General features: G+C 47.7%; 1 protein-coding gene and 24 non-coding genes across 25 annotated transcripts in view; 6 read left to right on the top strand and 19 right to left on the bottom strand.

Moving 5' to 3' along the window:
- Positions 1-248: 248 nt before the first annotated feature.
- On the bottom strand, positions 249-321 carry trnak-cuu (transfer RNA lysine (anticodon CUU)). Its single transcript has one exon. It is a non-coding gene; the product is annotated as a tRNA-Lys (tRNA).
- An 847-nt stretch (positions 322-1,168) lies between these two features.
- Positions 1,169-1,309, bottom strand: LOC141307848 (U4 spliceosomal RNA). The gene has a single exon (XR_012346774.1). It is a non-coding gene; the product is annotated as a U4 spliceosomal RNA (small nuclear RNA).
- Positions 1,310-1,772: 463 nt separating this feature from the next.
- On the top strand, positions 1,773-1,854 carry trnas-gcu (transfer RNA serine (anticodon GCU)). The gene has a single exon. It is a non-coding gene; the product is annotated as a tRNA-Ser (tRNA).
- Positions 1,855-2,847: 993 nt separating this feature from the next.
- trnan-guu (transfer RNA asparagine (anticodon GUU)) lies at positions 2,848-2,921 on the bottom strand. Its single transcript has one exon. It is a non-coding gene; the product is annotated as a tRNA-Asn (tRNA).
- Positions 2,922-3,122: 201 nt separating this feature from the next.
- On the bottom strand, positions 3,123-3,195 carry trnak-cuu (transfer RNA lysine (anticodon CUU)). Its single transcript has one exon. It is a non-coding gene; the product is annotated as a tRNA-Lys (tRNA).
- Positions 3,196-4,042: 847 nt separating this feature from the next.
- On the bottom strand, positions 4,043-4,183 carry LOC141307915 (U4 spliceosomal RNA). Its single transcript, XR_012346841.1, has one exon. It is a non-coding gene; the product is annotated as a U4 spliceosomal RNA (small nuclear RNA).
- A 463-nt stretch (positions 4,184-4,646) lies between these two features.
- trnas-gcu (transfer RNA serine (anticodon GCU)) lies at positions 4,647-4,728 on the top strand. Its single transcript has one exon. It is a non-coding gene; the product is annotated as a tRNA-Ser (tRNA).
- Positions 4,729-5,722: 994 nt separating this feature from the next.
- Positions 5,723-5,796, bottom strand: trnan-guu (transfer RNA asparagine (anticodon GUU)). Its single transcript has one exon. It is a non-coding gene; the product is annotated as a tRNA-Asn (tRNA).
- Positions 5,797-5,997: 201 nt separating this feature from the next.
- On the bottom strand, positions 5,998-6,070 carry trnak-cuu (transfer RNA lysine (anticodon CUU)). The gene has a single exon. It is a non-coding gene; the product is annotated as a tRNA-Lys (tRNA).
- An 847-nt stretch (positions 6,071-6,917) lies between these two features.
- Positions 6,918-7,058, bottom strand: LOC141307849 (U4 spliceosomal RNA). The gene has a single exon (XR_012346775.1). It is a non-coding gene; the product is annotated as a U4 spliceosomal RNA (small nuclear RNA).
- Positions 7,059-7,521: 463 nt separating this feature from the next.
- On the top strand, positions 7,522-7,603 carry trnas-gcu (transfer RNA serine (anticodon GCU)). The gene has a single exon. It is a non-coding gene; the product is annotated as a tRNA-Ser (tRNA).
- Positions 7,604-8,596: 993 nt separating this feature from the next.
- On the bottom strand, positions 8,597-8,670 carry trnan-guu (transfer RNA asparagine (anticodon GUU)). Its single transcript has one exon. It is a non-coding gene; the product is annotated as a tRNA-Asn (tRNA).
- A 201-nt stretch (positions 8,671-8,871) lies between these two features.
- Positions 8,872-8,944, bottom strand: trnak-cuu (transfer RNA lysine (anticodon CUU)). Its single transcript has one exon. It is a non-coding gene; the product is annotated as a tRNA-Lys (tRNA).
- Positions 8,945-9,791: 847 nt separating this feature from the next.
- On the bottom strand, positions 9,792-9,932 carry LOC141307892 (U4 spliceosomal RNA). Its single transcript, XR_012346818.1, has one exon. It is a non-coding gene; the product is annotated as a U4 spliceosomal RNA (small nuclear RNA).
- A 463-nt stretch (positions 9,933-10,395) lies between these two features.
- On the top strand, positions 10,396-10,477 carry trnas-gcu (transfer RNA serine (anticodon GCU)). Its single transcript has one exon. It is a non-coding gene; the product is annotated as a tRNA-Ser (tRNA).
- Positions 10,478-12,199: 1,722 nt separating this feature from the next.
- LOC141305347 (uncharacterized) overlaps positions 12,200-23,409 on the bottom strand; it is a 47,614-nt gene continuing 36,404 nt past the window's right edge. Inside the window, exons 4-6 of the mRNA XM_073832460.1 lie at positions 13,258-13,507; positions 12,994-13,092; positions 12,200-12,894 (exon numbers count right to left, since the gene is read on the bottom strand). Of these exons, the coding sequence (XP_073688561.1) occupies positions 12,882-12,894; positions 12,994-13,092; positions 13,258-13,507 (362 nt within the window). The 3' untranslated portion in view covers positions 12,200-12,881. The remainder of the gene's footprint in view (positions 12,895-12,993; positions 13,093-13,257; positions 13,508-23,409) is intronic.
- trnak-cuu (transfer RNA lysine (anticodon CUU)) lies at positions 16,205-16,277 on the bottom strand. The gene has a single exon. It is a non-coding gene; the product is annotated as a tRNA-Lys (tRNA).
- Positions 17,125-17,265, bottom strand: LOC141307885 (U4 spliceosomal RNA). Its single transcript, XR_012346810.1, has one exon. It is a non-coding gene; the product is annotated as a U4 spliceosomal RNA (small nuclear RNA).
- Positions 17,729-17,810, top strand: trnas-gcu (transfer RNA serine (anticodon GCU)). Its single transcript has one exon. It is a non-coding gene; the product is annotated as a tRNA-Ser (tRNA).
- Positions 18,804-18,877, bottom strand: trnan-guu (transfer RNA asparagine (anticodon GUU)). Its single transcript has one exon. It is a non-coding gene; the product is annotated as a tRNA-Asn (tRNA).
- On the bottom strand, positions 19,079-19,151 carry trnak-cuu (transfer RNA lysine (anticodon CUU)). The gene has a single exon. It is a non-coding gene; the product is annotated as a tRNA-Lys (tRNA).
- LOC141307917 (U4 spliceosomal RNA) lies at positions 19,999-20,139 on the bottom strand. Its single transcript, XR_012346842.1, has one exon. It is a non-coding gene; the product is annotated as a U4 spliceosomal RNA (small nuclear RNA).
- On the top strand, positions 20,603-20,684 carry trnas-gcu (transfer RNA serine (anticodon GCU)). The gene has a single exon. It is a non-coding gene; the product is annotated as a tRNA-Ser (tRNA).
- Positions 21,678-21,751, bottom strand: trnan-guu (transfer RNA asparagine (anticodon GUU)). The gene has a single exon. It is a non-coding gene; the product is annotated as a tRNA-Asn (tRNA).
- On the bottom strand, positions 22,873-23,013 carry LOC141307893 (U4 spliceosomal RNA). Its single transcript, XR_012346819.1, has one exon. It is a non-coding gene; the product is annotated as a U4 spliceosomal RNA (small nuclear RNA).

A 23,409-nucleotide genomic window follows, 5' to 3' on the forward strand; every position in this document is an offset into this window, starting at 1 on the left:
CCTTTCGGTTAACAGCCGAACGCGCTAACCGATTGCGCCACAGAGACAGCCGCTGCTGCTTGCTGCCGCCGGATCACCGGTGTAAAAGCAAGGGTTAGTGTTAGTGATAGGGATTAAAATCGCTCGCACTAACAGCGACATCTGTTTTGAAAGATGTTTCCTGAGCTCGCAAAATCCGCTCAGCCTGCGCGGCGAATGGGCACGCTGGAGCCCGCCACCCTTTTGGGAAGAAAGAGAGTCAACTGAGCCGCCCAACGTGGGGCTCGAACCCACGACCCTGAGATTAAGAGTCTCATGCTCTACCGACTGAGCTAGCCGGGCTGGTCGTGGGCTTCTTCACCGGGTCGGACCCAGTATTCATCGGCCCCCAAATTACACAGGCGAAACGGAGGCTCTCGCGTTGTGCGAGACTGTCGAGCCCTCCCCGTGGGTAGGGCTTAGAGCAGGCTTAGAGTTTTCTTCTGTCGGTTTTGACCCAATCTGTTTTTGGGAAGCGCAGTTTGACCCAGCAGTGCGGGCCAACAACACGTTCTGTTTTGCCGCGTGAAGGCGGGTCAATGCTTTGGACAGCGTATGGTTGAGATGTGATTTTCCACCAATTTGGGGCACCTTTCTTAAGGAAATCAAGGATGATTTCATGGGAAATGGCAAACTGCTGTAGCGTTTGGCTAACAAGCCAAAGCTACAAAGGATGTACCGGTGCCCCGTCGTCCGAGCAGAATCCACATTCGGCCGTAATCGGAGGTTACTACTAAAGTTCGATTGTGTCTCATAGGGAGTTTGACGCAGGGCCTCAGTGGAAAACAGGCCCTCGGCGGCTGAAACAAAAGACGAAGAAGGCATCCACATGCACATGATTCAGGAGTGTTAAACAAAGAAACCACGCAAGATGACGAGGTGGTCCAGCGGTTTAGGCGGTGGAAGGCTAATACATTGTGCTCGACATGCACTGGAAGCTTTAGCGCCACTGAGAGTCCACCGGACCAGACAGGCCCAACCTGTTTACGATGGGTAACGGTGAGCTGTAATTGCGCTGCAGTTTAATGATACCCGTCTTGAGGACATATTTACAAAACAACAAGCCTTCTGGCTCTGGCGCTCAATCATCAGCAGACACCTTTTTGACGAGAAACAAAACAAGGCTACTTTTTCTCAACAATACTCTAAGCCTCCAGAGAGGCTAGCAAAAATTGCCAAAGCTGACTGTATTTCAAGTCATCCTGGCGGGGTATTGGGTAAAGTTTTCAACCAGCAATGATCGCGCCTCGGATAAACCTCATAGGCTACAATATTGCCTCTGCGAAAGAATGCCGGCGACGGTCGTGACCTTTTCAGGCACCTACGTGGATGTGAACCGACAAGGTGGTAGCAAGCTTTAAACTGCCGCACAAACAGTCTCCTGGCACGGGTTGCTGCACCGTGTTTCTACGGAACAGATTAGAGGTGTGTAAAAGACGGCTCATTCACTATTCCCTCTGTGCTCAAAACAGCCTGCTGAAAGCACAGCAGCAGCAGCTGAAAAGGTCCGCAGCATGGCCTCTCTCAGTCAGCAAGGGGGCGGGGAGGCCGAGTGGTTAAGGCGATGGATTGCTAATCCCATCCTTGTCGTTCGGTTCCTTTAGCACTGGACCTTAATCTAGGTCCTGGGGACCCCATGCTGAACTTTTTGTGTGTCCTCCTTATCTAACACACTCAGTTCAGTTCTTTGAGTTCTCTACTAATGAGCTGATGATCTGAATCGGGAGTGCTAAATAAAAGACGCCACGTAATATGACGAGGTGGCCGAGTGGTTAAGGCGATGGACTGCTAATCCATTGTGCTCTGCACGCGTGGGTTCGAATCCCATCCTCGTCGTTCGGTACGTTTAGCAGTGATCCTCGGTCCTGGGGACCCCACTCTGCAATTTTTGTGTGTCTTCCCTATCTGACACACTCAGTTCAGTTCACTGAGCGCTCTACTAATGAGCTGGTGGTCTGAATCGGGAGGGTTAAACAAAAGGACCGTGCAAAACGAAAGGTGGTCGAGTGGTTAAGGCGATGCAAGGCTCGTCCGTTGTGCTCGGCACGCCTTGGTTTGTGTGGGTTCGAATCCCATCCTCTTCATTTGATGCTTTAGCACCACTGAGAGCCCACCGGAACAGACAGGCCCAACCTGTTGACGATGGGTAGCGGCGAGCTGTGATTGTGCTGTAGTTTATTGATACCTGCCGCAAAGTCTTGAGAACATATTGACAAAACAACAAGTCTTCTGGCTCCGGCACGCTACGATCGGTGGACACCTCTTTGACGAGGACCAACAACCAGCCACGCCAATAAAAGGAAACAAAACGAAACAAGACTATCTTTCTCAACAAGCCTCCAGAGAGATTGGCAAAAATTGCCGATGCTGACTGTATTTCAAGTCATCCCGGTGGGGTATTGACTTTGTGGCAACATGGAACTTTTGCATCTACATTAATATTAGTCTGTTTCTTCTTATTCTGAGGTCACCGTAGCCACCAGATCCATTCTGTATTCCGATCTGATGGTCACTACAGTCCCCCGGTTCCAGTCCGTACCAAGAGCAGATGGTGGATCAGCACCTTCAGCCGAATGTCAGCGGATACTATGTCAACTAGATGAGTCCCAGAGACAGATCATCAGTAAAGAAGGCATCCACATGCCACAGCAAACTACTCGAGCTGGTGAAAATGTTCACCAAACACCCGCCGCTGAATTCTTTTAAAACAAGCCAGCTTATTGAAGGTGCACAAGATAAACGCCCTGAGAAAGCTGTGCCTCGCAACCCTAAGAATGGCATAGGCGTCAGTGGACACCTGACGCGCGTGCAAAACTCCGGCATTTCACACGTCCCTGGGTGGGCTCGAACCACCAACCTTTCGGTTAACAGCCGAACGCGCTAACCGATTGCGCCACAGAGACAGCCGCTGCTGCTTGCTGCTGCCGGATCACCGGTGTAAAAGCAAGGGTTAGGGTTAGTGATAGGGATTAAAATCGCTCGCACTAACAGCGACATCTGTTTTGAAAGATGTTTCCGGAGCTCGCAAAATCCGCTCAGCCTGCGCGGCGAATGGGCACGCTGGAGCCCGCCACCCTTTTGGGAAGAAAGAGAGTCAACTGAGCCGCCCAACGTGGGGCTCGAACCCACGACCCTGAGATTAAGAGTCTCATGCTCTACCGACTGAGCTAGCCGGGCTGGTCGTGGGCTTCTTCACCGGGTCGGACCCAGTATTCATCGGCCCCCAAATTACACAGGCGAAACGGAGGCTCTCGCGTTGTGCGAGACTGTCGAGCCCTCCCCGTGGGTAGGGCTTAGAGCAGGCTTAGAGTTTTCTTCTGTCGGTTTTGACCCAATCTGTTTTTGGGAAGCGCAGTTTGACCCAGCAGTGCGGGCCAACAACACGTTCTGTTTTGCCGCGTGAAGGCGGGTCAATGCTTTGGACAGCGTATGGTTGAGATGTGATTTTCCACCAATTTGGGGCACCTTTCTTAAGGAAATCAAGGATGATTTCATGGGAAATGGCAAACTGCTGTAGCGTTTGGCTAACAAGCCAAAGCTACAAAGGATGTACCGGTGCCCCGTCGTCCGAGCAGAATCCACATTCGGCCGTAATCGGAGGTTACTACTAAAGTTCGATTGTGTCTCATAGGGAGTTTGACGCAGGGCCTCAGTGGAAAACAGGCCCTCGGCGGCTGAAACAAAAGACGAAGAAGGCATCCACATGCACATGATTCAGGAGTGTTAAACAAAGAAACCACGCAAGATGACGAGGTGGTCCAGCGGTTTAGGCGGTGGAAGGCTAATACATTGTGCTCGACATGCACTGGAAGCTTTAGCGCCACTGAGAGTCCACCGGACCAGACAGGCCCAACCTGTTTACGATGGGTAACGGTGAGCTGTAATTGCGCTGCAGTTTAATGATACCCGTCTTGAGGACATATTTACAAAACAACAAGCCTTCTGGCTCTGGCGCTCAATCATCAGCAGACACCTTTTTGACGAGAAACAAAACAAGGCTACTTTTTCTCAACAATACTCTAAGCCTCCAGAGAGGCTAGCAAAAATTGCCAAAGCTGACTGTATTTCAAGTCATCCTGGCGGGGTATTGGGTAAAGTTTTCAACCAGCAATGATCGCGCCTGGGATAAACCTCATAGGCTACAATATTGCCTCTGCGAAAGAATGCCGGCGACGGTCGTGACCTTTTCAGGCACCTACGTGGATGTGAACCGACAAGGTGGTAGCAAGCTTTAAACTGCCGCACAAACAGTCTCCTGGCACGGGTTGCTGCACCGTGTTTCTACGGAACAGATTAGAGGTGTGTAAAAGACGGCTCATTCACTATTCCCTCTGTGCTCAAAACAGCCTGCTGAAAGCACAGCAGCAGCAGCTGAAAAGGTCCGCAGCATGGCCTCTCTCAGTCAGCAAGGGGGCGGGGAGGCCGAGTGGTTAAGGCGATGGATTGCTAATCCCATCCTTGTCGTTCGGTTCCTTTAGCACTGGACCTTAATCTAGGTCCTGGGGACCCCATGCTGAACTTTTTGTGTGTCCTCCTTATCTAACACACTCAGTTCAGTTCTTTGAGTTCTCTACTAATGAGCTGATGATCTGAATCGGGAGTGCTAAATAAAAGACGCCACGTAATATGACGAGGTGGCCGAGTGGTTAAGGCGATGGACTGCTAATCCATTGTGCTCTGCACGCGTGGGTTCGAATCCCATCCTCGTCGTTTGGTACGTTTAGCAGTGATCCTCGGTCCTGGGGACCCCACTCTGCAATTTTTGTGTGTCTTCCCTATCTGACACACTCAGTTCAGTTCACTGAGCGTTCTACTAATGAGCTGGTGGTCTGAATCGGGAGGGTTTAAACAAAAGGACCGCGCAAAACGAAAGGTGGTCGAGTGGTTAAGGCGATGCAAGGCTAGTCCGTTGTGCTCGGCACGCCTTGGTTTGTGTGGGTTCGAATCCCATCCTCTTCATTTGATGCTTTAGCACCACTGAGAGCCCACCGGAACAGACAGGCCCAACCTGTTGACGATGGGTAGCGGCGAGCTGTGATTGTGCTGTAGTTTATTGATACCTGCCGCAAAGTCTTGAGAACATATTGACAAAACAACAAGTCTTCTGGCTCCGGCACGCTACGATCGGTGGACACCTCTTTGACGAGGACCAACAACCAGCCACGCCAATAAAAGGAAACAAAACGAAGCAAGACTATCTTTCTCAACAAGCCTCCAGAGAGATTGGCAAAAATTGCCGATGCTGACTGTATTTCAAGTCATCCCGGTGGGGTATTGACTTTGTGGCAACATGGAACTTTTGCATCTACATTAATATTAGTCTGTTTCTTCTTATTCTGAGGTCACCGTAGCCACCAGATCCATTCTGTATTCCGATCTGATGGTCACTATAGTCCCCCGGTTCCAGTCCGTACCAAGAGCAGATGGTGGATCAGCACCTTCAGCCGAATGTCAGCGGATACTATGTCAACTAGATGAGCCCCAGAGACAGATCATCAGTAAAGAAGGCATCCACATGCCACAGCAAACTACTCGAGCTGGTGAAAATGTTCACCAAACACCCGCCGCTGAATTCTTTTAAAACAAGCCAGCTTATTGAAGGTGCACAAGATAAACGCCCTGAGAAAGCTGTGCCTCGCAACCCTAAGAATGGCATAGGCGTCAGTGGACACCTGACGCGCGTGCAAAACTCCGGCATTTCACACGTCCCTGGGTGGGCTCGAACCACCAACCTTTCGGTTAACAGCCGAACGCGCTAACCGATTGCGCCACAGAGACAGCCGCTGCTGCTTGCTGCCGCCGGATCACCGGTGTAAAAGCAAGGGTTAGGGTTAGTGATAGGGATTAAAATCGCTCGCACTAACAGCGACATCTGTTTTGAAAGATGTTTCCTGAGCTCGCAAAATCCGCTCAGCCTGCGCGGCGAATGGGCACGCTGGAGCCCGCCACCCTTTTGGGAAGAAAGAGAGTCAACTGAGCCGCCCAACGTGGGGCTCGAACCCACGACCCTGAGATTAAGAGTCTCATGCTCTACCGACTGAGCTAGCCGGGCTGGTCGTGGGCTTCTTCACCGGGTCGGACCCAGTATTCATCGGCCCCCAAATTACACAGGCGAAACGGAGGCTCTCGCGTTGTGCGAGACTGTCGAGCCCTCCCCGTGGGTAGGGCTTAGAGCAGGCTTAGAGTTTTCTTCTGTCGGTTTTGACCCAATCTGTTTTTGGGAAGCGCAGTTTGACCCAGCAGTGCGGGCCAACAACACGTTCTGTTTTGCCGCGTGAAGGCGGGTCAATGCTTTGGACAGCGTATGGTTGAGATGTGATTTTCCACCAATTTGGGGCACCTTTCTTAAGGAAATCAAGGATGATTTCATGGGAAATGGCAAACTGCTGTAGCGTTTGGCTAACAAGCCAAAGCTACAAAGGATGTACCGGTGCCCCGTCGTCCGAGCAGAATCCACATTCGGCCGTAATCGGAGGTTACTACTAAAGTTCGATTGTGTCTCATAGGGAGTTTGACGCAGGGCCTCAGTGGAAAACAGGCCCTCGGCGGCTGAAACAAAAGACGAAGAAGGCATCCACATGCACATGATTCAGGAGTGTTAAACAAAGAAACCACGCAAGATGACGAGGTGGTCCAGCGGTTTAGGCGGTGGAAGGCTAATACATTGTGCTCGACATGCACTGGAAGCTTTAGCGCCACTGAGAGTCCACCGGACCAGACAGGCCCAACCTGTTTACGATGGGTAACGGTGAGCTGTAATTGCGCTGCAGTTTAATGATACCCGTCTTGAGGACATATTTACAAAACAACAAGCCTTCTGGCTCTGGCGCTCAATCATCAGCAGACACCTTTTTGACGAGAAACAAAACAAGGCTACTTTTTCTCAACAATACTCTAAGCCTCCAGAGAGGCTAGCAAAAATTGCCAAAGCTGACTGTATTTCAAGTCATCCTGGCGGGGTATTGGGTAAAGTTTTCAACCAGCAATGATCGCGCCTCGGATAAACCTCATAGGCTACAATATTGCCTCTGCGAAAGAATGCCGGCGACGGTCGTGACCTTTTCAGGCACCTACGTGGATGTGAACCGACAAGGTGGTAGCAAGCTTTAAACTGCCGCACAAACAGTCTCCTGGCACGGGTTGCTGCACCGTGTTTCTACGGAACAGATTAGAGGTGTGTAAAAGACGGCTCATTCACTATTCCCTCTGTGCTCAAAACAGCCTGCTGAAAGCACAGCAGCAGCAGCTGAAAAGGTCCGCAGCATGGCCTCTCTCAGTCAGCAAGGGGGCGGGGAGGCCGAGTGGTTAAGGCGATGGATTGCTAATCCCATCCTTGTCGTTCGGTTCCTTTAGCACTGGACCTTAATCTAGGTCCTGGGGACCCCATGCTGAACTTTTTGTGTGTCCTCCTTATCTAACACACTCAGTTCAGTTCTTTGAGTTCTCTACTAATGAGCTGATGATCTGAATCGGGAGTGCTAAACAAAAGACGCCACGTAATCTGACGAGGTGGCCGAGTGGTTAAGGCGATGGACTGCTAATCCATTGTGCTCTGCACGCGTGGGTTCGAATCCCATCCTCGTCGTTCGGTACGTTTAGCAGTGATCCTCGGTCCTGGGGACCCCACTCTGCAATTTTTGTGTGTCTTCCCTATCTGACACACTCAGTTCAGTTCACTGAGCGCTCTACTAATGAGCTGGTGGTCTGAATCGGGAGGGTTAAACAAAAGGACCGTGCAAAACGAAAGGTGGTCGAGTGGTTAAGGCGATGCAAGGCTCGTCCGTTGTGCTCGGCACGCCTTGGTTTGTGTGGGTTCGAATCCCATCCTCTTCATTTGATGCTTTAGCACCACTGAGAGCCCACCGGAACAGACAGGCCCAACCTGTTGACGATGGGTAGCGGCGAGCTGTGATTGTGCTGTAGTTTATTGATACCTGCCGCAAAGTCTTGAGAACATATTGACAAAACAACAAGTCTTCTGGCTCCGGCACGCTACGATCGGTGGACACCTCTTTGACGAGGACCAACAACCAGCCACGCCAATAAAAGGAAACAAAACGAAACAAGACTATCTTTCTCAACAAGCCTCCAGAGAGATTGGCAAAAATTGCCGATGCTGACTGTATTTCAAGTCATCCCGGTGGGGTATTGACTTTGTGGCAACATGGAACTTTTGCATCTACATTAATATTAGTCTGTTTCTTCTTATTCTGAGGTCACCGTAGCCACCAGATCCATTCTGTATTCCGATCTGATGGTCACTACAGTCCCCCGGTTCCAGTCCGTACCAAGAGCAGATGGTGGATCAGCACCTTCAGCCGAATGTCAGCGGATACTATGTCAACTAGATGAGTCCCAGAGACAGATCATCAGTAAAGAAGGCATCCACATGCCACAGCAAACTACTCGAGCTGGTGAAAATGTTCACCAAACACCCGCCGCTGAATTCTTTTAAAACAAGCCAGCTTATTGAAGGTGCACAAGATAAACGCCCTGAGAAAGCTGTGCCTCGCAACCCTAAGAATGGCATAGGCGTCAGTGGACACCTGACGCGCGTGCAAAACTCCGGCATTTCACACGTCCCTGGGTGGGCTCGAACCACCAACCTTTCGGTTAACAGCCGAACGCGCTAACCGATTGCGCCACAGAGACAGCCGCTGCTGCTTGCTGCTGCCGGATCACCGGTGTAAAAGCAAGGGTTAGGGTTAGTGATAGGGATTAAAATCGCTCGCACTAACAGCGACATCTGTTTTGAAAGATGTTTCCGGAGCTCGCAAAATCCGCTCAGCCTGCGCGGCGAATGGGCACGCTGGAGCCCGCCACCCTTTTGGGAAGAAAGAGAGTCAACTGAGCCGCCCAACGTGGGGCTCGAACCCACGACCCTGAGATTAAGAGTCTCATGCTCTACCGACTGAGCTAGCCGGGCTGATCGTGGGCTTCTTCACCGGGTCGGACCCAGTATTCATCGGCCCCCAAATTACACAGGCGAAACGGAGGCTCTCGCGTTGTGCGAGACTGTCGAGCCCTCCCCGTGGGTAGGGCTTAGAGCAGGCTTAGAGTTTTCTTCTGTCGGTTTTGACCCAATCTGTTTTTGGGAAGCGCAGTTTGACCCAGCAGTGCGGGCCAACAACACGTTCTGTTTTGCCGCGTGAAGGCGGGTCAATGCTTTGGACAGCGTATGGTTGAGATGTGATTTTCCACCAATTTGGGGCACCTTTCTTAAGGAAATCAAGGATGATTTCATGGGAAATGGCAAACTGCTGTAGCGTTTGGCTAACAAGCCAAAGCTACAAAGGATGTACCGGTGCCCCGTCGTCCGAGCAGAATCCACATTCGGCCGTAATCGGAGGTTACTACTAAAGTTCGATTGTGTCTCATAGGGAGTTTGACGCAGGGCCTCAGTGGAAAACAGGCCCTCGGCGGCTGAAACAAAAGACGAAGAAGGCATCCACATGCACATGATTCAGGAGTGTTAAACAAAGAAACCACGCAAGATGACGAGGTGGTCCAGCGGTTTAGGCGGTGGAAGGCTAATACATTGTGCTCGACATGCACTGGAAGCTTTAGCGCCACTGAGAGTCCACCGGACCAGACAGGCCCAACCTGTTTACGATGGGTAACGGTGAGCTGTAATTGCGCTGCAGTTTAATGATACCCGTCTTGAGGACATATTTACAAAACAACAAGCCTTCTGGCTCTGGCGCTCAATCATCAGCAGACACCTTTTTGACGAGAAACAAAACAAGGCTACTTTTTCTCAACAATACTCTAAGCCTCCAGAGAGGCTAGCAAAAATTGCCAAAGCTGACTGTATTTCAAGTCATCCTGGCGGGGTATTGGGTAAAGATTTCAACCAGCAATGATCGCGCCTCGGATAAACCTCATAGGCTACAATATTGCCTCTGCGAAAGAATGCCGGCGACGGTCGTGACCTTTTCAGGCACCTACGTGGATGTGAACCGACAAGGTGGTAGCAAGCTTTAAACTGCCGCACAAACAGTCTCCTGGCACGGGTTGCTGCACCGTGTTTCTACGGAACAGATTAGAGGTGTGTAAAAGACGGCTCATTCACTATTCCCTCTGTGCTCAAAACAGCCTGCTGAAAGCACAGCAGCAGCAGCTGAAAAGGTCCGCAGCATGGCCTCTCTCAGTCAGCAAGGGGGCGGGGAGGCCGAGTGGTTAAGGTGATGGATTGCTAATCCCATCCTTGTCGTTCGGTTCCTTTAGCACTGGACCTTAATCTAGGTCCTGGGGACCCCATGCTGAACTTTTTGTGTGTCCTCCTTATCTAACACACTCAGTTCAGTTCTTTGAGTTCTCTACTAATGAGCTGATGATCTGAATCGGGAGTGCTAAATAAAAGACGCCACGTAATATGACGAGGTGGCCGAGTGGTTAAGGCGATGGACTGCTAATCCATTGTGCTCTGCACGCGTGGGTTCGAATCCCATCCTCGTCGTTTGGTACGTTTAGCAGTGATCCTCGGTCCTGGGGACCCCACTCTGCAATTTTTGTGTGTCTTCCCTATCTGACACACTCAGTTCAGTTCACTGAGCGTTCTACTAATGAGCTGGTGGTCTGAATCGGGAGGGTTTAAACAAAAGGACCGCGCAAAACGAAAGGTGGTCGAGTGGTTAAGGCGATGCAAGGCTAGTCCGTTGTGCTCGGCACGCCTTGGTTTGTGTGGGTTCGAATCCCATCCTCTTCATTTGATGCTTTAGCACCACTGAGAGCCCACCGGAACAGACAGGCCCAACCTGTTGACGATGGGTAGCGGCGAGCTGTGATTGTGCTGTAGTTTATTGATACCTGCCGCAAAGTCTTGAGAACATATTGACAAAACAACAAGTCTTCTGGCTCCGGCACGCTACGATCGGTGGACACCTCTTTGACGAGGACCAACAACCAGCCACGCCAATAAAAGGAAACAAAACGAAGCAAGACTATCTTTCTCAACAAGCCTCCAGAGAGATTGGCAAAAATTGCCGATGCTGACTGTATTTCAAGTCATCCCGGTGGGGTATTGACTTTGTGGCAACATGGAACTTTTGCATCTACATTAATATTAGTCTGTTTCTTCTTATTCTGAGGTCACCGTAGCCACCAGATCCATTCTGTATTCCGATCTGATGGTCACTATAGTCCCCCGGTTCCAGTCCGTACCAAGAGCAGATGGTGGATCAGCACCTTCAGCCGAATGTCAGCGGATACTATGTCAACTAGATGAGCCCCAGAGACAGATCATCAGTAAAGAAGGCATCCACATGCCACAGCAAACTACTCGAGCTGGTGAAAATGTTCACCAAACACCCGCCGCTGAATTCTTTTAAAACAAGCCAGCTTATTGAAGGTGCACAAGATAAACGCCCTGAGAAAGCTGTGCCTCGCAACCCTAAGAATGGCATAGGCGTCAGTGGACACCTGACGCGCGTGCAAAACTCCGGCATTTCACACGTCCCTGGGTGGGCTCGAACCACCAACCTTTCGGTTAACAGCCGAACGCGCTAACCGATTGCGCCAAAGCTGGGGAACAATAGTCTGTTAAGGGGGGGGAAGAAAAGGAAGGAGGAGGAAGAAGGGGGAAAAAGAGAAAAAGAAAGAAAAAAGAGAGAAAAAAGGAAAAAAATGAGGAGAAAAGAAATGAAAGGAAATTTTATCTCTTTTTTCCTTCAAAGCAATGTTTTTGGAGTGTATATTTACAATAAATTATCTGAAAAAAAATGTTTTCTCTATTTTTCTGTACATTTATACGGGAGTAAGGATGATCACAAGCTTTCCAGTTCATATTACACTGTTGCCATACATTGAAGTGTTTACTGAATGATTTATTTATCAGTAATTATCACATAAATGATGTCCAAATGGATTAAATAATTTCTGAAATGACAAATTAATACTTTATTAGATTTATATTACTGATTATTGATATTTTATTCACAGTTCTGAGTTTTTGCACTTTTAGTTTAAATATATTGCTGCTGTAGTTATGTTCTAAAACTTATAGTACAAAAAATAGTCAATTTATTTATGAAATAATCCCCAAATTTATCAACATTTTTAAAAGGGCCTATAACCGTTTAATGATACTGTAACAAAGACATACAAAAAGAGTTATTTAATCATGACCAAACTTTTATTTTTCAATCAGTCATAGCCAATTATTCATTATTCTTTTTTTTTTTACATTTTTATTCTTATAGTTATGTTGCATGTGCAGAACACCGAATAATACCTCTTAATAATACTTTCTATTGTCCATGACTCCTGTGCATTCTTTGCAAGTGCAAAAGAACAGAAAACAGAACTATACATATAAATAAAACCATCTAATGTCCATGGCTCTTGTGCATTAATTGCAAGTGAAAAGAACAGAAAGCACAGACCAATACACATAAATAAAATTTTAAAATGACAATGGCTCTTGTTTGCCTTTGTGAGTCCAAAAAAAAAAACCCAGAAAGCACAGAACAATACAAATGAATAAAACTTTAAAATATTAATTACTACTGTGCATTCTTTGCAAGTGCAAAAGAACAGAAAACAAAACTATACTTTTAAATAAAACTTTCAAATGTCCATGGCACTTGTGCCTTCATTGCAAGTGCAAAAGAACAGAAAGCACAAAACAATACACATAAATAAAACTTTATCCCCTTTCTTTTTTGGACTCTTATGGATGGCACAGAGCTTGAAATGGTCTCTATCAGGCGACAACAATCTGGCCACTGAGCAAGTGGGGCAGTGGTGGTGAATGTCTGCCTCTTCACGCTCTCCACCCCTGGAGTGAACCTGTGTCCAGCCTGCTCTGGTGTCTGACAGCAAACATCACTCTCTTCTTATCGTAATCCAGCAGGTTCTGCCAACTATATTGCCCACCTAAGCAGAGAGAGCATATAATACAAGGCAAATGAGAAAACAAAACAAGTGGTAGTGTCAACATATGACAGGTCAAGAAGAAAAAGTAGAGAAACTGACCTGCTGGTTGGTGAGAGCCAAAGATGGCTGATTCCTGAGCTCCACAAGATACTCCACAAGGCTGTCCACTTTGTCCAGCACACCAGCACTATCCAAAGCCTGGGAGAAAAAATATAAAGAAAAAAAAAACAGAAATGAACAACATTATGAGTACAGTGAAGTGGAACAAAATAAACAAACATATAAATATATATTTTCCTAGAAATGTAACAATATTACATGAAACACAATTACATACATGCATACAACAAGATATTTACATACCACAGACTCGTCAGGAGATGCTGAGGCACCTGGCGTGAAGGAGGCACAGTGGAGGACAGAGAGAAGCTTGGGTCATCGGTAAGACTTGACACAGTAATGTCAAGTGTTTGGTCCTCCCTGAAGCCCTCGTCTTCTTCATCCTCGCCTTCATCCACATCCTCCAGCATGTTCTCTGTCTCTTCTGAGTCAGGGTCCACTACCAGGGGCTGTCCAGTCTGACTCAGGAAGTAGTCAACACCAAGCAGTTCTCCTATAAAAAACCAAAACAAAATTTAATAAAAGGAAACACAAATACAGGATCAGTCAAAAGTTTGGACACATCACTATTTTTAATGTTTTTTGAAAGAAGTGCCTTATGCTCATCGATCCTGCATTTATTTGATAAAAATAAAGAAAACATCAGTAATATTGTAAAATGTCATTACAGTTTAAATTTATAGTTCCATAAACTTTAAATTCAAATTATTTCTGTCATCAACGCTGAATATTTAGCTATCATTTTAGAATTTAATTTATGACCAATGTTGGACACAGTTGTGCTGCTTAATGTATTTTTTTATGTAATCTGTGATACTTTTTTTAGGATTCATTGAAGAATAAAAAGTTCAATAAAGAACAGCATTAGAAATAAAATAGAAAATCTTCTTTAACGATATACAGGACTGTTCAAAAGAGAAATTAATGCTGTTCTTTTAACTTTTTATTCATCAATGAATTCTGCAAAACGTATCACAGTTTTCATTAAAAAATAACAAAATAAATACAAATATGCAGTACAAATTATATTGCTGTTTTTTCTGTATTTTTGATCAAATAAATGCAGGCTGAATGAGCAAAAGACACTTCTTTCAAAAACATTAAACACAGTCACGTGTAAAAATGTTTGACAAATAATGTACACATTCATATTCTACAATGAGATACAGGTAACTTTACCTTCTGGTAGAGGTTGTGCCACTTCCGCTGCTGTGGTGCTGGTCTGTTGCCTCCAGACGGACGAACCCCAGAGCTGGCAAAAGTCCTCAACCTGGCCATCCACTCGCCATCACCCATGACCTTGTGGCTCTTTGGCTTAGTGCTCATCTAAATATAATAGGAAAATAGTAGTTAGTAATGTGCATTTTGCAGGTATTGGACAACTACACAAATGTTTTTAATTTTTTTATAATGATACAACGATATATATTCAAGCTGACTAAATAATGGCACCCATTACAACAATTAAATATTATTTTATTGCTAACAAAGCAAAACAAGGTTAAACATTTAAAGGTGTTACACTACAATTATACATATAAAGATTTGAATATGAAATTACTACATGCAGTTACGATAGGGATAAGATTATTGTTTTGTTTGGTTTACAGTTAGTTGCATCCAATTATGCATAATTTACTGTTATTACTATAGTAACTACATATAGCATGTATTAATGACAATGTAAAATAAAGTACATTGTTAGTTAAAAGCTGTGGTTATACATATGATAATCAATCTGAGAAAAAAACAAAAAAACAAAGAACATAGTAAGTACACTTTACTTAAACCATGGTTAATTTTTGTAAGGGATGTCTATATAACATTGCATTTTCATTTAAATTATTATTTGCATCTGTGTTTATATAAATAGTAATCCATCTGCAAACACAAAACTTGATTACTACATTCACACAGCAAAATCACATTAAATGTTAATTAGAAATGACAATGTCTACAACTAAACATATTTTTTAAATCCAAATCAAACTTTAAATAGAATAGATGTGTTTACTATGCAAAATTACAGGCAAATGGTGTTTTATATGTAAGATTATAGGCAAATCATGGAAACAAAACATGATTACTACACTTTCACTATGGTAATAAAAGCATGGTAAATGACTTGTTTTTTTTTCATTCATATTTTTATTTATAGTAAGACTGTGTTTACACTTAAAGAACGAGTAAACTGAGTTTAATAAGTACGATTACAGGCACAATTGTGTTAAATATGTGAGATTATAGGCAAGTAATGAAAAGAAAACATGATTACTACACTTTCACTATAGTAAAGCCATGGTAAATGACGACAAACACAAGCACAACGTTTTTTGTTGTTGCTGTTCATTCAGATTTTCCTTTATAGTAAGACTGTGTTCATACAGTTGTAATCGATCAGCCAAAAACACAACATGGTTACTACGCTTTTACTATAGTAAAAACAAGGTAAATTGTCATAAGGGATGACTGCACTTACAGCTGAAACGCGTTTTTCCCCCATTTAAATCGAATTTAAGAACGAGTAAATGGACTTTAGAAAGATAGATTACATTTAAACAGTGTTTCATTATGGGCAATTCGCGAGTCAAAAGTTTGTGAACGCCAAACACGGATGAATGACGGACGAAAACGTAACGAGTTACCAATTGAGAACATTGTAAACAGAGAGGAAGAAAGTAGAAAACATGTATTACTTACTTTGAAAAGTTATCCTATATTCCGTTCGTCTGATTTTTGAACCTGACTTAGAATGAAACTAAGCACGGTGAGTGGCTCTTAACAATGGAGCTCGAGCGATGCGATTGGCTCTCGTCCATTCTCACAATGGATGGCGAGCGACGCGATTGGCTCTCGTCCATTCTCACAATGGATGGCGAGCGACGCGATTGGCTCTCGTCCATTCTCACAATGGACGGCGAGATCGGCGATTGGACGAGGAGATGGCCACGGAAACAGACGATCCTGCTCCAGGTAGCGCCACAGAGACAGCCGCTGCTGCTTGCTGCCGCCGGATCACCGGTGTAAAAGCAAGGGTTAGGGTTAGTGATAGGGATTAAAATCGCTCGCACTAACAGCGACATCTGTTTTGAAAGATGTTTCCTGAGCTCGCAAAATCCGCTCAGCCTGCGCGGCGAATGGGCACGCTGGAGCCCGCCACCCTTTTGGGAAGAAAGAGAGTCAACTGAGCCGCCCAACGTGGGGCTCGAACCCACGACCCTGAGATTAAGAGTCTCATGCTCTACCGACTGAGCTAGCCGGGCTGGTCGTGGGCTTCTTCACCGGGTCGGACCCAGTATTCATCGGCCCCCAAATTACACAGGCGAAACGGAGGCTCTCGCGTTGTGCGAGACTGTCGAGCCCTCCCCGTGGGTAGGGCTTAGAGCAGGCTTAGAGTTTTCTTCTGTCGGTTTTGACCCAATCTGTTTTTGGGAAGCGCAGTTTGACCCAGCAGTGCGGGCCAACAACACGTTCTGTTTTGCCGCGTGAAGGCGGGTCAATGCTTTGGACAGCGTATGGTTGAGATGTGATTTTCCACCAATTTGGGGCACCTTTCTTAAGGAAATCAAGGATGATTTCATGGGAAATGGCAAACTGCTGTAGCGTTTGGCTAACAAGCCAAAGCTACAAAGGATGTACCGGTGCCCCGTCGTCCGAGCAGAATCCACATTCGGCCGTAATCGGAGGTTACTACTAAAGTTCGATTGTGTCTCATAGGGAGTTTGACGCAGGGCCTCAGTGGAAAACAGGCCCTCGGCGGCTGAAACAAAAGACGAAGAAGGCATCCACATGCACATGATTCAGGAGTGTTAAACAAAGAAACCACGCAAGATGACGAGGTGGTCCAGCGGTTTAGGCGGTGGAAGGCTAATACATTGTGCTCGACATGCACTGGAAGCTTTAGCGCCACTGAGAGTCCACCGGACCAGACAGGCCCAACCTGTTTACGATGGGTAACGGTGAGCTGTAATTGCGCTGCAGTTTAATGATACCCGTCTTGAGGACATATTTACAAAACAACAAGCCTTCTGGCTCTGGCGCTCAATCATCAGCAGACACCTTTTTGACGAGAAACAAAACAAGGCTACTTTTTCTCAACAATACTCTAAGCCTCCAGAGAGGCTAGCAAAAATTGCCAAAGCTGACTGTATTTCAAGTCATCCTGGCGGGGTATTGGGTAAAGTTTTCAACCAGCAATGATCGCGCCTCGGGTAAACCTCATAGGCTACAATATTGCCTCTGCGAAAGAATGCCGGCGACGGTCGTGACCTTTTCAGGCACCTACGTGGATGTGAACCGACAAGGTGGTAGCAAGCTTTAAACTGCCGCACAAACAGTCTCCTGGCACGGGTTGCTGCACCGTGTTTCTACGGAACAGATTAGAGGTGTGTAAAAGACGGCTCATTCACTATTCCCTCTGTGCTCAAAACAGCCTGCTGAAAGCACAGCAGCAGCAGCTGAAAAGGTCCGCAGCATGGCCTCTCTCAGTCAGCAAGGGGGCGGGGAGGCCGAGTGGTTAAGGCGATGGATTGCTAATCCCATCCTTGTCGTTCGGTTCCTTTAGCACTGGACCTTAATCTAGGTCCTGGGGACCCCATGCTGAACTTTTTGTGTGTCCTCCTTATCTAACACACTCAGTTCAGTTCTTTGAGTTCTCTACTAATGAGCTGATGATCTGAATCGGGAGTGCTAAACAAAAGACGCCACGTAATCTGACGAGGTGGCCGAGTGGTTAAGGCGATGGACTGCTAATCCATTGTGCTCTGCACGCGTGGGTTCGAATCCCATCCTCGTCGTTCGGTACGTTTAGCAGTGATCCTCGGTCCTGGGGACCCCACTCTGCAATTTTTGTGTGTCTTCCCTATCTGACACACTCAGTTCAGTTCACTGAGCGCTCTACTAATGAGCTGGTGGTCTGAATCGGGAGGGTTAAACAAAAGGACCGTGCAAAACGAAAGGTGGTCGAGTGGTTAAGGCGATGCAAGGCTCGTCCGTTGTGCTCGGCACGCCTTGGTTTGTGTGGGTTCGAATCCCATCCTCTTCATTTGATGCTTTAGCACCACTGAGAGCCCACCGGAACAGACAGGCCCAACCTGTTGACGATGGGTAGCGGCGAGCTGTGATTGTGCTGTAGTTTATTGATACCTGCCGCAAAGTCTTGAGAACATATTGACAAAACAACAAGTCTTCTGGCTCCGGCACGCTACGATCGGTGGACACCTCTTTGACGAGGACCAACAACCAGCCACGCCAATAAAAGGAAACAAAACGAAACAAGACTATCTTTCTCAACAAGCCTCCAGAGAGATTGGCAAAAATTGCCGATGCTGACTGTATTTCAAGTCATCCCGGTGGGGTATTGACTTTGTGGCAACATGGAACTTTTGCATCTACATTAATATTAGTCTGTTTCTTCTTATTCTGAGGTCACCGTAGCCACCAGATCCATTCTGTATTCCGATCTGATGGTCACTACAGTCCCCCGGTTCCAGTCCGTACCAAGAGCAGATGGTGGATCAGCACCTTCAGCCGAATGTCAGCGGATACTATGTCAACTAGATGAGTCCCAGAGACAGATCATCAGTAAAGAAGGCATCCACATGCCACAGCAAACTACTCGAGCTGGTGAAAATGTTCACCAAACACCCGCCGCTGAATTCTTTTAAAACAAGCCAGCTTATTGAAGGTGCACAAGATAAACGCCCTGAGAAAGCTGTGCCTCGCAACCCTAAGAATGGCATAGGCGTCAGTGGACACCTGACGCGCGTGCAAAACTCCGGCATTTCACACGTCCCTGGGTGGGCTCGAACCACCAACCTTTCGGTTAACAGCCGAACGCGCTAACCGATTGCGCCACAGAGACAGCCGCTGCTGCTTGCTGCTGCCGGATCACCGGTGTAAAAGCAAGGGTTAGGGTTAGTGATAGGGATTAAAATCGCTCGCACTAACAGCGACATCTGTTTTGAAAGATGTTTCCGGAGCTCGCAAAATCCGCTCAGCCTGCGCGGCGAATGGGCACGCTGGAGCCCGCCACCCTTTTGGGAAGAAAGAGAGTCAACTGAGCCGCCCAACGTGGGGCTCGAACCCACGACCCTGAGATTAAGAGTCTCATGCTCTACCGACTGAGCTAGCCGGGCTGATCGTGGGCTTCTTCACCGGGTCGGACCCAGTATTCATCGGCCCCCAAATTACACAGGCGAAACGGAGGCTCTCGCGTTGTGCGAGACTGTCGAGCCCTCCCCGTGGGTAGGGCTTAGAGCAGGCTTAGAGTTTTCTTCTGTCGGTTTTGACCCAATCTGTTTTTGGGAAGCGCAGTTTGACCCAGCAGTGCGGGCCAACAACACGTTCTGTTTTGCCGCGTGAAGGCGGGTCAATGCTTTGGACAGCGTATGGTTGAGATGTGATTTTCCACCAATTTGGGGCACCTTTCTTAAGGAAATCAAGGATGATTTCATGGGAAATGGCAAACTGCTGTAGCGTTTGGCTAACAAGCCAAAGCTACAAAGGATGTACCGGTGCCCCGTCGTCCGAGCAGAATCCACATTCGGCCGTAATCGGAGGTTACTACTAAAGTTCGATTGTGTCTCATAGGGAGTTTGACGCAGGGCCTCAGTGGAAAACAGGCCCTCGGCGGCTGAAACAAAAGACGAAGAAGGCATCCACATGCACATGATTCAGGAGTGTTAAACAAAGAAACCACGCAAGATGACGAGGTGGTCCAGCGGTTTAGGCGGTGGAAGGCTAATACATTGTGCTCGACATGCACTGGAAGCTTTAGCGCCACTGAGAGTCCACCGGACCAGACAGGCCCAACCTGTTTACGATGGGTAACGGTGAGCTGTAATTGCGCTGCAGTTTAATGATACCCGTCTTGAGGACATATTTACAAAACAACAAGCCTTCTGGCTCTGGCGCTCAATCATCAGCAGACACCTTTTTGACGAGAAACAAAACAAGGCTACTTTTTCTCAACAATACTCTAAGCCTCCAGAGAGGCTAGCAAAAATTGCCAAAGCTGACTGTATTTCAAGTCATCCTGGCGGGGTATTGGGTAAAGTTTTCAACCAGCAATGATCGCGCCTGGGATAAACCTCATAGGCTACAATATTGCCTCTGCGAAAGAATGCCGGCGACGGTCGTGACCTTTTCAGGCACCTACGTGGATGTGAACCGACAAGGTGGTAGCAAGCTTTAAACTGCCGCACAAACAGTCTCCTGGCACGGGTTGCTGCACCATGTTTCTACGGAACAGATTAGAGGTGTGTAAAAGACGGCTCATTCACTATTCCCTCTGTGCTCAAAACAGCCTGCTGAAAGCACAGCAGCAGCAGCTGAAAAGGTCCGCAGCATGGCCTCTCTCAGTCAGCAAGGGGGCGGGGAGGCCGAGTGGTTAAGGCGATGGATTGCTAATCCCATCCTTGTCGTTCGGTTCCTTTAGCACTGGACCTTAATCTAGGTCCTGGGGACCCCATGCTGAACTTTTTGTGTGTCCTCCTTATCTAACACACTCAGTTCAGTTCTTTGAGTTCTCTACTAATGAGCTGATGATCTGAATCGGGAGTGCTAAATAAAAGACGCCACGTAATATGACGAGGTGGCCGAGTGGTTAAGGCGATGGACTGCTAATCCATTGTGCTCTGCACGCGTGGGTTCGAATCCCATCCTCGTCGTTCGGTACGTTTAGCAGTGATCCTCGGTCCTGGGGACCCCACTCTGCAATTTTTGTGTGTCTTCCCTATCTGACACACTCAGTTCAGTTCACTGAGCGCTCTACTAATGAGCTGGTGGTCTGAATCGGGAGGGTTAAACAAAAGGACCGTGCAAAACGAAAGGTGGTCGAGTGGTTAAGGCGATGCAAGGCTCGTCCGTTGTGCTCGGCACGCCTTGGTTTGTGTGGGTTCGAATCCCATCCTCTTCATTTGATGCTTTAGCACCACTGAGAGCCCACCGGAACAGACAGGCCCAACCTGTTGACGATGGGTAGCGGCGAGCTGTGATTGTGCTGTAGTTTATTGATACCTGCCGCAAAGTCTTGAGAACATATTGACAAAACAACAAGTCTTCTGGCTCCGGCACGCTACGATCGGTGGACACCTCTTTGACGAGGACCAACAACCAGCCACGCCAATAAAAGGAAACAAAACGAAACAAGACTATCTTTCTCAACAAGCCTCCAGAGAGATTGGCAAAAATTGCCGATGCTGACTGTATTTCAAGTCATCCCGGTGGGGTATTGACTTTGTGGCAACATGGAACTTTTGCATCTACATTAATATTAGTCTGTTTCTTCTTATTCTGAGGTCACCGTAGCCACCAGATCCATTCTGTATTCCGATCTGATGGTCACTACAGTCCCCCGGTTCCAGTCCGTACCAAGAGCAGATGGTGGATCAGCACCTTCAGCCGAATGTCAGCGGATACTATGTCAACTAGATGAGTCCCAGAGACAGATCATCAGTAAAGAAGGCATCCACATGCCACAGCAAACTACTCGAGCTGGTGAAAATGTTCACCAAACACCCGCCGCTGAATTCTTTTAAAACAAGCCAGCTTATTGAAGGTGCACAAGATAAACGCCCTGAGAAAGCTGTGCCTCGCAACCCTAAGAATGGCATAGGCGTCAGTGGACACCTGACGCGCGTGCAAAACTCCGGCATTTCACACGTCCCTGGGTGGGCTCGAACCACCAACCTTTCGGTTAACAGCCGAACGCGCTAACCGATTGCGCCACAGAGACAGCCGCTGCTGCTTGCTGCTGCCGGATCACCGGTGTAAAAGCAAGGGTTAGGGTTAGTGATAGGGATTAAAATCGCTCGCACTAACAGCGACATCTGTTTTGAAAGATGTTTCCGGAGCTCGCAAAATCCGCTCAGCCTGCGCGGCGAATGGGCACGCTGGAGCCCGCCACCCTTTTGGGAAGAAAGAGAGTCAACTGAGCCGCCCAACGTGGGGCTCGAACCCACGACCCTGAGATTAAGAGTCTCATGCTCTACCGACTGAGCTAGCCTGGCTGGTCGTGGGCTTCTTCACCGGGTCGGACCCAGTATTCATCGGCCCCCAAATTACACAGGCGAAACGGAGGCTCTCGCGTTGTGCGAGACTGTCGAGCCCTCCCCGTGGGTAGGGCTTAGAGCAGGCTTAGAGTTTTCTTCTGTCGGTTTTGACCCAATCTGTTTTTGGGAAGCGCAGTTTGACCCAGCAGTGCGGGCCAACAACACGTTCTGTTTTGCCGCGTGAAGGCGGGTCAATGCTTTGGACAGCGTATGGTTGAGATGTGATTTTCCACCAATTTGGGGCACCTTTCTTAAGGAAATCAAGGATGATTTCATGGGAAATGGCAAACTGCTGTAGCGTTTGGCTAACAAGCCAAAGCTACAAAGGATGTACCGGTGCCCCGTCGTCCGAGCAGAATCCACATTCGGCCGTAATCGGAGGTTACTACTAAAGTTCGATTGTGTCTCATAGGGAGTTTGACGCAGGGCCTCAGTGGAAAACAGGCCCTCGGCGGCTGAAACAAAAGACGAAGAAGGCATCCACATGCACATGATTCAGGAGTGTTAAACAAAGAAACCACGCAAGATGACGAGGTGGTCCAGCGGTTAAGGCGGTGGAAGGCTAATACATTGTGCTCGACATGCACTGGAAGCTTTAGCGCCACTGAGAGTCCACCGGACCAGACAGGCCCAACCTGTTTACGATGGGTAACGGTGAGCTGTAATTGCGCTGCAGTTTAATGATACCCGTCTTGAGGACATATTTACAAAACAACAAGCCTTCTGGCTCTGGCGCTCAATCATCAGCAGACACCTTTTTGACGAGAAACAAAACAAGGCTACTTTTTCTCAACAATACTCTAAGCCTCCAGAGAGGCTAGCAAAAATTGCCATAGCTGACTGTATTTCAAGTCATCCTGGCGGGGTATTGGGTAAAGTTTTCAACCAGCAATGATCGCGCCTCGGATAAACCTCATAGGCTACAATATTGCCTCTGCGAAAGAATGCCGGCGACGGTCGTGACCTTTTCAGGCACCTACGTGGATGTGAACCGACAAGGTGGTAGCAAGCTTTAAACTGCCGCACAAACAGTCTCCTGGCACGGGTTGCTGCACCGTGTTTCTACGGAACAGATTAGAGGTGTGTAAAAGACGGCTCATTCACTATTCCCTCTGTGCTCAAAACAGCCTGCTGAAAGCACAGCAGCAGCAGCTGAAAAGGTCCGCAGCATGGCCTCTCTCAGTCAGCAAGGGGGCGGGGAGGCCGAGTGGTTAAGGCGATGGATTGCTAATCCCATCCTTGTCGTTCGGTTCCTTTAGCACTGGACCTTAATCTAGGTCCTGGGGACCCCATGCTGAACTTTTTGTGTGTCCTCCTTATCTAACACACTCAGTTCAGTTCT

This window comes from Garra rufa, unplaced genomic scaffold, assembly GCF_049309525.1.
Source record: "Garra rufa unplaced genomic scaffold, GarRuf1.0 hap1_unplaced_002, whole genome shotgun sequence".
NCBI classification, from domain to species: domain Eukaryota; kingdom Metazoa; phylum Chordata; class Actinopteri; order Cypriniformes; family Cyprinidae; genus Garra; species Garra rufa.